Genomic DNA, 12,737 nt, shown 5'->3' on the forward strand with positions numbered 1-12,737 from the left:
AATTAAGTCGTGTCATTATCATTAGTACTTTTACCCTTTTAAGTCACAAGGGCAATAACCTCCAGGTCAGAAGTCAAGGAAGTACATCTGCTTAGATTTTAAAGTGCTGAGTTACTTACAGTAATGCCGAAATGCAGTAATCCACACGCAATAATGTATTTTATTTATTATTTATTTTTGGGCTCAGTGCATGTTTGAAATGATTGCAATTTTCTTGGTTGGTTTTGTGATTGTTAAATAATTGTTTTTCATTATTTTGTGATTTTTGTTGTTATTCACTTTGTGAGGATGTCTGGGTTTTTCAGGTTTTGATAACGTAGTCCTTTTGTTTGAAATTCTCTGTCCTCCCACTTGACAGATTTTCTTCTGTGGTATTCTGTGTCACCACACACTCAATCAGCAAACATTTGAGTATTTTTAAGTATATGCATTTTTGTTGTTTAGCTAAGACAGTAGCTAAGATAAATTAGTAACACTTTATAATAAGGTTCCATTCGTTAACATTAGTAAATGCACTAGGTATCATGAATAAACAATTAACAATATAATTAACAATTAACAATATATATTTTTACATCATTTATTAATCTTTGTTAATGTTAGTTTATAAAAATGGTATTGCTCATTGTTAGTTCATGTTAGTTCATAGTGCATTAATGTTAACAAATAACTTTTGATTTTAAATATGTATTATTATATGTTGAAATTAACATTAAATAAGATTAATCAATGCTTAATAAGTATTGTATATTGTTAGTTTATGTTAATTAATTTTGTTATGGAACCTTATTGTAAAGTGTTACCGATACATTGAACAGTTCACCATTTCCTCAAAACTATAAAAACAATCTTAAAACTACACACTAATTTGTACAAACCTCATACTTCCACATCAAAATCAAATATTTCCCTCAAAAACATAGTATCTCTTGTCTCAATAAATTTTTTTTTATTGATTCGTAAATATATGACAAAGAAAAACACAACATATATACATTGAATGAACATTTAACCCCCACTATTACCCCTCCCCAATCACCAACCCCACCATGACCCCCAACGAACACTCCTGTAGTCACATATAAGCATACACACACACACACACACACACACACACACACACACACACACACACACAGAAAACAAAAAAGAAAATATTATAATCATACATTTTTAAAACTATACTTCTCTCTCCACAGCCCCTGAGAGTCCCCTAAAAACACTAAATAATTGCCCCATTTCCTATCAAACAAATCCCAAAACCCCAGCCTTCTACATGACACCTTTCCGGAAATGAGGGCGCTCCAGCCGACTTCCATCCCCTTAAAATAATCTGCCTGCCAATCATAACACTGGTCAGAACCCAATTTTTTATGTGTTTATCCCCCATATTGATGACCGCCCCATCGCCCAAAATACAGAGTCTGGGGCAAAATGAAATTTGAGTGCCCAATACGTCACACATAAAACTCTGAACCTTCAACCAAAATTCTTGGATCTTAACACACCACCAAAAAACATGGGTTGTGTCCCCATCTTCTGATTACATAGTATCTCTTGTAAAAATTAAACATTGGTTTTAATTGACACACAAACCAAGCAAATGCACAAAATATTCCACTGGCCAGAACACATTTGTGTGATAAATCCAAAACACTGCTACAAAAACCTCAATTAACCAGGGAGAATTTTGACGGTCTATCTGTTAATTATTTTTATGGTTATAGTATATCATACTACATAATATTCTATATGGAAGTGTACAGGTAAACACTGCAAAGCAATGTTCAAAAAGTTTATTTGAAAATAGCCTACATTACAGTACTGTAAAGTGATGTTGGGTGAAAAGAGAATTCAGTTACTCTACAATAACAAATGGTTTCAGATTATAGAGAAGTAAGCAAAATTATGAATATAGTATACAGTAAAACTAAGTAGATTTGGTACACAAAAAATCTTACAGTACTACTCTGCCTCTTCAAATGCCCTTAAGTTTTTGCAGAAATACAGCACATATTGCAGCAGTACAAGATACAAGATACAGAACAAGAACAATTGGGATAGACAGTGTAGACATACATTTTTACAAATTATCGGTACATTGTCAAGAACATGTACAGTACATGGTCTCTAACCTGCAGTAATGTAGTATAGAAGCCCTGTATGTTACCTCACTTGTCTAAAGGAAATTGCAGTTACTGTAGTTAGGCTACCTGCTTTCTTGTCTAAAGGTTTGAATTATAGATGTTACTGTGGAATGACCCAGACTGAATGAATTTTACCAACAATTCCTGGATATAAGAGCACTGTTCCCACAACATATCCCAATATATACAGATGGATCGAAATCTGGAAATCAAGTGGCAGCAGCCTTTCAAGTCAAGGCATCCGCATCTCCGACCAAAGTTCAGTTTTTACTGCAGAGGCAAATGCTTTATTGCTAGCACTGAAGTTCATTGAGACTGTTCCACAGAAATCCTTTTTAATGATAACTGATTCTAAATCATGTCTGGAAGCATTGGAGTCTATAAGAAGTGATCACCCAACAATCGTGAAGATTTTAAACAAAGTGTCATCTCTGGAATCAAAGAATTTTAGTGTTATTTTCTGCTGGGTACCTGGCCACTCAGGAATCGCTGGAAATGAACAAGCAGATAGAGCTAAAAACAAATGGCAGTCAGAATGGGATCAATGTTTAACCAACAAATTACGAGAAATAAATCCTGTTGTTGGGACAAGACATGTATTCCCTTTTAATAATTGTTGGGATCAAGTCACTTACACTCGATGCCAGATAGGACACGCAAGGCTCACACACCACTATCCATTAAACATGTCTTACTGGACTGTAACGCTTGTACACACTTGAGGAACCTGTATTATTCTGTTGACACTTTTGAAAAGGTTTTTAACCAAATAAATCGTTTTTAGAAACCTTTCTTAGTTTTACTCTTGAATAACTAAACATGGCTCTCACCATGAATATAGCCATAGAAGCTGGCATGGCGTTAAAAAGGAAAGAAAGAAAAAGAATGACCCAGATTTAACTGGACTTGTTGCCCAGCATTGTGATTCCATGCACAAGAAATTAATCTTTGTCTCTGTCTCTATTTCTTTGCCTTCCAAATCTTCATACATTGTTGGGATTCTGTTTCCAAAGCACATAATCATCTGTGGCCTTTTTTTAATTTATCCTGAAATTCAGAGTGTTGTGTGAAAAGTTTTGCTACTCTGTGTTTACTTGGAGAAATCTGTGTTTACTGCATTTAGGCTTTGACGACTTGAGTGAATTATTTTGAGTGGTTGTGCTTTCTAAATGAGAACATGGTTAAACCTGTGCAAAATCAGGACATTTGTGTGTAGAGTTTGAAACAAATTGAAATGTGTGAAAACAGGTGAATTGTATTAATAGTTTTGAGAAATTGTTTTTGTTTCTCGAGTTTAAGGAATGTTTTGGGGTATTGTGCCAATAGATTCAGTTATAATGTGTTAGCAATTGAGAAAAAACTTCAAGCACCATCTGAAATATGACGAAATATAAAATAGCAATAAATATTCTGTAAGTCAGTGATAGAGGAAGAGAGAAAAATGTGGGCAAAATATTTTGATTGCAAAGAACACTTGAACAAATTGATTCAGGCCAGAGTCCAGATGATACGGATCGGGCAGTGAAAGTGTAGCAGACACTGGAGAAGTGGAGAAAAAAGGATATTTGACTAAACTGAAATAATTTTAAGCACAGGAGCTACTTTTCAAATTGAAAGAGAAATTGGGTTAAGAAAATTAATGGCTTTTGTCCTCAATGGTGTTTAAAAAAATGCGCAATTCACCTGTGTTTGGATATGTAATTGCAGTTCATGGTTACTCCCATTATTCACACTTTAAATCTAAACATTTGAAAGGTTTTCTTTTTCTTTTTATGTGTGTCTGTGTGCGTTGCATGCATTTTGAGTTTTCACTCAAACTGTCTCTATGCCAACAGGACAAATACGGGAGGCAGTTCTTCAGAGGAAGCTATCGTCGTGAAAGCTGAAACTTTTGACAAAGAAGGTCTGGCAGAATCTCTTCCATCTTTGTGTTTAAAAGAAGTCTTCCCCAAATACACCAAGCAGTTCAATTACCTGCGGGTAGTCGAGCACATTGCTGGCATTTTCCTGCGCTTCCTCGGGGTCAAAGGAACCATGAGACTGGGTCCCACTGGGTTCCGCACCTTCATCAGGCAAGTTATTCGTTCCCGAAGCTCAACTATGTCAACAGAATGTTGCGTCAGCAAGGTCATGACTTTGATTCCCAGGGAACACACATAATGATAAAAATTTTACCTTGAGTGCTCCGTAACACTGCAGGGGGGAATACACGTAAAAATTTATTGAGCCCGGTAAAAGCACTTTTTATTTGCATGCGCTGTCTGCGCTGGTTTAGCGGCCTATTCATCAAAGGAATTATTAAAAACAGTTATATAAAACACTCTGACAAAATCTGTTCTGAACGCAATTTGCACGCACAATTCAGATCTTGTAGGCTGGTTCTGAGATCTACACTGGCAGCCAAAAGTTTGGAATAATGTACAGATTTAGCGGTTTCGGAAGGAAATTGGTACTTTAATTCACCAAAGTGGCATTCAACTGATCACAAAGTATAGTCAGGCCATTACTGATGTAAATAACAGCACCATCACTATTTGAAAAAAAATATTTTTGATCAAATCTAGACAGGCCCCATTTCCAGCAGCCATCACTCTAACACCTTATCCTTGAGTAATCATGCTAAATTGCTAATTTTGTACTAGAAAATCACTTGCCATTATATCAAACACAGTTGAAAGTTATTTGGTTCATTAAATGAAGCTTAACATTGTCTTTGTGTTTGTTTTTTAGTTGCCACAGTATGCAATAGACTGGCATGTCTTAAGGTCAATATTAGGTCAAAAATGGCAAAAAAGAAACAGCTTTCTCTAGAAACTCATCAGTCAATCATTGTTTTGAGGAATGACAGCTATACAATGCTTGAAATTGCCAAAAAAACCCTGAAGATTTCATACAAAGGTGTACACTACAGTCTTCAAAGACAAAGGACAACTGGCTCTAACAAGGACAGAAAGAGATGTGGAAGACCAGATGTACAACTAAACAAGAGGATAAGTACATCAGAGTCTCTAGTTTCAGAAATAGACGCCTCACATGTCCTCAGCTGACAGCTTCATTGAATTCTACCCACTCAACACCAGTTTCATGTACAACAGTAAAGAGAAGACTCAGGGATGCAGGCCTTATGGGAAGAATTGCAAAGTAAAAGAAACTTTTGAAACAGAAAAACAAAAAGAAAAGGTTAGAGTGGGCAAAGAAACACAGACATTGGACAACAGATAATTGGAAAAGAGTGTTATGGATCTTAACTCCATTGAGCTTTTGTGGGATCAGCTAGACTGTAAGGTGCGTGAGAAGTGCCAGATAAGACCAAGTCAATATCTATGGCAAGTGCTACAGGAAGTGTGGGGTGAAATGTCACCTGAGTATCTGGACAAACTGACAGCTAGAATGCCAAGGATCTGCAAAGCTGTCATTGCTGCATGTGGAGGATTTTTTGATGAGAACTCTTTGAAGTAGTTCTGAAATTTTTTTTCAAATTGTAATAGTAATTTTTCACGTTATTAATGTCCTGACTATACATTGTGATCTATTGAATGCCACTTTGGTGAATAAAACCAATTTCTTTCCATAAGAGCAAAATCTGTATATTATTCCAAACTTTTGGCCACCAGTGTATATATAGGAGGTTGCGGCAGACCACCGCGATCTAGCACACTCTTCCAGGACTGTACTGCAGCACTCCACTACTGTGATCCAGACACCTAAATCATCTCCTTTTAACATGCTGAAAGTGAACTTCACTACACTGGCCATCTGGAAATATGGCAAGTTATAACGCTCTACTCCATCATTTGATTAATAATTGATGAATTTCTGCTGCCATGATTAATAGAAAATGTACACAAACATCTCAGTTTACCACCAGTGGTAATATTGTGATGTTATTTGCGGCAGGCAAAAAGCATGGAGTTTTGTGAACGAAGTGCAATTGATAATGGGCCTCATTTATGTAGAAAGGAGATGTGTTTACGTGAAGAATAATGACAGTATCTATTTTCTGTACTATTTGCCTCCGCATCTGAGACCGTCAATCTGCGCATCTTATCACGTGGCTTGTTGAGCACATTACCGCGGAGACCTAGCATGTGTGGAGGCTTCACGCTGTTCTCCGCGGCATCCACGCACAACTCACCACGTGCCCCACTGAAAGCGAGAACCACATTATAGCGACCGCGAGGAGGTTAACCCAATTTGACTCTACCCACCCTAGTAACCGGGCCAATTTGGTTGCTTAGGAAGCCGTCACTCAGCACGCCCTGGATTCGAACTTGCGACTCCAGGTGTGGTAGTCAGCATCTTTACTTGCTGAGCTACCCAGGCCCCCTAATCAAGATAATGACAGTATCTTGATTTTGTGAATAAGATGGGGTGATTAGTAAGGCTGTTAAATTAAAATTTGAATATTCGTTGAATTTAAGATAAAAATGCACATCGAATGCTAAAGTGGGCATTCAAAGTTTGGAGGTGTGTCAAGCACTGAAGATGAATTATATTCTTGGGCTAAAACAGGCACAGTGCAACATATAAAACAAAATGTCTCGAAACCCTTTTTTAAAGTTGAATTTCTAAAAGTTGAGTCTAAAATAATGCATAATTACTGCCTGAGATGCTGAAAAAAGAGCGAGACATGGTGCAACGTTCAAAGACGTCCATCTAGCGCATGCTTACATTGAAAAAGATTGATGTGTTCGGAGTAAATGGCCTCCAGAGTTGGAGGTCTTTGGTGGTCGTGTCTTGACTGTGCCTTGCTCTCTTATCAGCGTCTCACTGCATAAGCATTAGGCACGTATATACAACTGTATTTAATATAAAACGTTGTTCCGCTGGTATTATGAAGCTTTATGAATGCCTATACCAGTGCCATATTTTATAATATGGCACTGGTATAGGCAAACACTAATTTAACATAGAACCGCCTTTTGAAGCATTTTACTTTTTTAGAGAATATTAACTGGTTAAATCTTTTGACTTTATAATTTTAATAGTCATATATGTTCTTTGCAATCAACAATCGCTATAAGACGGTGCTGATTGGTTTATAATGATTTGTCGCCCTCTTGTGGAGGTAGAAGACAACGTCGATTTAAAAATTCAGATGTCTTGTAGATTTCTGCCCCCACCTGAAATAATGTCTTTAAAATTTAAATATAATTCCAGTTTTGGTAGTAGTTAAGTGAAAAATTTGCATTTAGTTTCTTAGCCCTGTTGACAGCCCTAGTGGTCAGTGAAGAAGATGCAGGTTTTTGAGTTAAAGCACAAAAGTGGCACTGCTGTTTATTGAATTAGCCTCTGTGTCTTAACCAGGTGAGACACGACAAGATTCCAGTTATTCGTCTGTCTACACTTGGAAAATGCTGTGCGATACAGCACAATAATAGTCAAACAGACCATATTTAATGTGTAGTTTATAGTTATATGACCAATGAGATTTTGCTGTAGGTTCAAACCTGTTTGAGTAATGAAGTCCTTTATAACAAATGAACAAATGAATGAAAAAGTGAAAGAATACCTTAGATTAGGCTTTTGATTGTCTATTAATTTATGCAACTTTAACCCTATTTAATTTTACAATGAAAGCACTTTTTGTTTTAAGGCTTAAATTACATTTTCACACATTGTTATGGTTAAATTCAGTGGAGTTATATATATATATATATATATATATATATATATATATATATATATATATATATATGATTGTTCCTCCATATTGCCTCTTAGCTCAAGTGTCATTTTCAGAATAAGACAATATTCATGTGCTCACTAGGTTTGGTACACACCACACTAATTGCAAGTCTCTTTTAGGAACTGCAATCTGAGTAACAGCAGCTTCTCGATGGCATCAGTGGACATCCTGTACATTGACATCACCCGTCGCTGGGCTGGAATGCTCCCAGAATCCAGAGAAGCAGGCAAGCAGCCCACCAATCATGATGCTCTTTACAGCACATCTTTACTCCCGAGGCCAGTACATAATCAAAAAGCTGTTAAACACCCACCAATAAAAGACACATTTGCAACTATTCATCATAGCACATTTTCCGTAGCATGCCGCCATAAATGGGATCATCGAAGGAGATAATTGACAAATAAATTTGCATCTTGATTCATTTACCCAGTACTTGTAAATTCGAAAATAGATGACCAATCACCTAATGCCAAATAACCACAATTTTCAAGCTTGGCCTCAAACTTTCAGTTATTATACTGTACATATTTTTTCTCTCTTTGAAAAGATACTTTAAGTGAGGACATTTTGTGTGTGTGTGTATTCGTGTGTACGTGCGCCAAAAGTTAATGTGCCCAGAAGTAATTTCTGCTTTTAAATGTGCACTGGTAATATTCCTTGTGATAGTGCATGAGGTTGGGGTCATGCTAGCATAATTTTCTTGGAGGAATGTATGAAATGAATAATGTATGCCACGGCTTGCTTCATCTAATCAACAGAGGGAATGAATATATACTTGAGTCGCTTTCTTCATAAATGGCCAGAGTGGAATGCTGTGAGCTGAATTTTGGAACGTTTCGGAAGATTGCACTGAATTTGGTCATTAGTGCTTTGCAGTGGGGAATAGACTCACACACATAGAAAGATAGATACAGAAAATGGACTATGTGGTGAGAGGAAGGTAACAGCAGGTGGATAAGGTTGGTATTTATAAATAATAGAAGTGGGTGTTTAATAGGGGGACTGGACTGCTTATCCCTCAGGAGGAGGGGGAGAGATAGCACTGCCATGATCTTCATTAAAAGTAATACATTTACAGTTGAGAAATGCTGACTTGACACTCGGATGGAATACTTAAAGAAGCAAGGATTTTTCTAGGCTCATGGTGCCAGACTTTTGACTTGCTGCATAGTCTGGTCCACAATGAAGCATCAATCAATCAATCAATCAATCAATCAATCAATCAATCAATCCATCCATACATCCCAAAGCACATTTAAAAACAGCAAGTGCTGACCAGAGTGCTGTACAATAACATTAATAAAATAGTGAGAAAATTACACACAAGTTTACACAAAATTATAACACAAACACATATCCACCTACACAGATCTAAGAGATGATTTAAAAACATCAACAGTAAGAAAAACACAATCATGTACACACAAAATATAACACAAACACACTTCCACTTACTCGGATCCATAGGCTACAGAGAAAAGATGAGTGGGACAAGATTTGATGTGAACGGGTAAATTATAAAATTATTACTGAGAAGGCACGGTCACCCTCGAGTTTCAGATGGGACTTAAGAACAAACAGTAGCTGGCCAAGAACCACCCACTTAGCCTGGAATGGACCAATTGATCGTCATGTAAAGCAACCAGCTACAGTGTGTTATGTTTTTATGTGTCATCTAGGGTTGGGGTTATCGGAAATGTATTATACCTCAATAATTGCAATTAAAGTAAATAATTAAAAAGGCTGTCAGTCCCTAACATTCTGCCTAAAATCTCCTTTTGTGTTCCACAGAAGAAAATCATATGGGTTTGAACGACATGAGGGTGAATAAATGAACTATCCCTTTAATGAAACCAATGTTCTTCTTAAGGACAGCATTCCTTAACTGTTCCATCTACCTTCAAAATGCCTTTTTAATCACATGACCATATTTCTGACCAGCACAGTATGCTGCCTCAATTTTCTTTAAAGATGTTTTTTATGGCCCCAGAATGTCCACAGCCAGGGCTCATTAACGCACAATATACAGTATGTATTTGGACGAATGATCTGCATCCACCTTCAGGCTCAAACCCCCTGAGGTCTTGGAAGGCCTTTATATCAGTTCAAGTGGCTTCCATTTGAAATGTAGAGAAAGAATTTCACACCTCTTCATTTCATAAATGTATTTTTTTTTTTCCTCTTTAGTCTGAACTTTGCTGTATGTGTTTCTCTCCCTCAGCTCTCAGGCACAGAGATGACCTTGATAAATTTCTGCTGATGATCTGAGTTTGCAGATGAAGAATTTAGAAGGAATATAAATATAACGTAATAATGCTTTCATCACCGAAGAGATATGCTTGAGATCTTGTGCACTAAATAATACACAGATGAAGGCCCATTAATTAATAAACAAGCAGAAGGGAAAAACTGTCATATGTAGCATTCAGATTAATCAGGCTCAGCATCTTACTGCCCGGAAATAATGTCACTTTCTCAAATCTTCCGATCCCTTTTTAATATAGTCACAAGCATTTTAAGTCATTGTTTTTTAGCTGATATTTTTTGTTTTAAGTGTACAGTCCAATACCCTTTGGCCAATACCCTTATGTTTCCAGCATCATTCTCAGCATCAGAGTTGGAGGAGATAGAGGGGTGACATTGACCAGTAATAATTACTATCCAATTACAAAATAATTACTGTAATCAAATTACTTTTTAGTCAAAAAAGTAGTGTAATGCATTACATTTTATATTCTTAGATTACAGTTACTGACTTTCAGTTAATTTAATTTTAAGTTCAATTATAGAGCTTATTTCTAATATATTATTTATGTAGAATACATGAATTATGGTGTGTGACAATGAACAAGAAATATAGACATTATTTTGAATGAGTGGAAAAGTGTTTTATAAAGTAACTTAAAAGTAATTAGTAATGTGATTACTTTTCAATGAAGTAATTAGTAAAATAATATGATTAAAATTTAAGAGAAATAATTAGTCATTTGTAGTGGATTACTATTTTTAGGTAATTTACCCAACACGGCTACTGACAGTCGCCGTGCCCAATTTCCATATTCACAAGCCCCACATTAAAATGGGGCCAAAAAGTTTTAAATTGTAAAAACAATAAAACCTGAAAATGTATATTTGCTTACTAAAAATAGAATAACATTTGAAACCTCATATTTGGCTTTGAAAAGAAAATCGAATCTTTAAAAATAAGATTTGTACTTCGTTAATTTCGTCAACGAAATTTTTAAGAAAGTACGAATTTAGAATTGATTCAAATAATCCAGACATAGAATGCTGGAGATTTCCCCACTTGATCTGCGGGAGTAACTTCTTATAAAGTAGCTAATACTTAAGTATATCTATTGATATGCTAATATTTCAGGAGCTCAGATTTTTAGGACTTGTTGTTTAATCTTACACATTAAATATATTACTCTTTAATATGTTTGATACATTTTTAAATAATTGTAAATTTAGTTCATAAATTTTTCAAAATATTTGGTTAAAGTTTGGTCTATTACAGTTTGATACTTGTTTTTGTATTTTTTACATTATCGTCAACTAAATTGTTATTTTTGTCGAATAAAATTATATGCCATTTTAATAAAATTTTCTCAAATGAATATTACATGATAAAATAGTGACAAAATTTAAAGGTAATTTCCATCAAAAGACAAATATTTTGACTAAAATAAAAAATCTATGGTGAATTTTTAGCAGGAAAAAAAACTTGGAACTGAAAAGAGAGCACTTTAATTTACTTTTCTATTTTCACTTTCTATATATATATATATATATATATATATATATATATATATATATATACTGTAGTTTGGTGTAAAAAGTGCAAATCAACCCCAGAACAACAGCAAATGACCTTGTGAAGATGCTGGAGGAAACAGGTAGACAAATAAGTATCTATATCCACAGTAAAACGAGTCCTATATTGTCATAACCTGAAAGGCTGCTCAGCAAGGGAGAATCCACTGCTCCAAAACCACCACGAATATGCCAGACTACAGTTTGCAAGTGCACATGGGGACAAAGATCTTACTTTTTGGAGAAATGTCCTCTGGTCTAATAAAACAAAAATGGAACATTTTGGCCATAATGACCATCGTTATATTTGGAAGAAAAAGGGTGAGATTTGCAAGCTGAAGAACACCATCCCAGCATCATGTTTTGGGGGTGCTTTGCTGCAGGAGGGACTGATGCACTTCACAAAATAGATGGCATCATGAGGAGGGAAAATGATGTGGATATATTGACGCAACATCTCAAGCCAGGAAGTTAAAACTTGGTCACAAATGGGTCTTCCAAATGGACAATGACCCCAAGCATACCTAAAAAGTTGTGGCAAAATTGCTTAAAGACAACAAAGTCAAGGTATTGGAGAGGCCATCACAAAGCCCTGACCTTAGTCTGACAGATATTTGTGGGCAGAACTGAAAAAGCATTTGCAAGCAAGGAGGCCTACAAACCTGACTCAGTTACGCCAGTTCTGTCTGGAGGAATTTGCTAAAATTCCAGCAACGTTTTGTGAGAAGCTTGTGGAAGGCTACCCAAAAAGTTTGACACAAGTTAAACAATTTAAAGGCAATGCGACCAAATACTAACAAATTGTATGTAAACTTCTGACCCACTGGGAATGTGATGAAAGAATTATAAGCTGAAATAAATAATTCTCTCTACTATTATTCTGACATTTCACATTGTCAAAATAATGTAGTGATTCTAACTGACCTAAGACAGGGAATGTTTTCTATGATTAAATTGTCAGGAATTGAGAAAAACTGAGTTTAAATGTATTTGGCTATGGTGTATGTAAACTTCTGACTTCAACTGTGTATGTGTGTGTGTGTGTGTGTGTGTGTGTATGTATGTATATATATATATATATA

The 12,737-nt window shown here is 35.7% G+C and overlaps 1 protein-coding gene across 3 annotated transcripts in view; it reads left to right on the top strand.

The window, feature by feature from the left end:
* The window catches only part of ttll11 (tubulin tyrosine ligase-like family, member 11), a 37,168-nt gene that overhangs the window by 22,485 nt on the left and 1,946 nt on the right, over nt 1–12,737 (top strand). Inside the window, exons 7-8 of one of the 3 annotated variants that reach the window (XM_051663581.1) lie at nt 3,983–4,219; nt 7,956–8,062. In XM_051663581.1, the coding sequence (XP_051519541.1) occupies nt 3,983–4,219; nt 7,956–8,062 (344 nt within the window). Of the gene's footprint in view, nt 1–3,982; nt 4,220–4,877; nt 6,466–7,955; nt 8,115–12,737 lie in introns of those variants that run through there. The other 2 variants (XM_051663591.1, XM_051663598.1) reach the window with 2 other exon arrangements.

Source organism: Myxocyprinus asiaticus, chromosome 3, assembly GCF_019703515.2.
Source record: "Myxocyprinus asiaticus isolate MX2 ecotype Aquarium Trade chromosome 3, UBuf_Myxa_2, whole genome shotgun sequence".
Lineage (NCBI taxonomy): Eukaryota > Metazoa > Chordata > Actinopteri > Cypriniformes > Catostomidae > Myxocyprinus > Myxocyprinus asiaticus.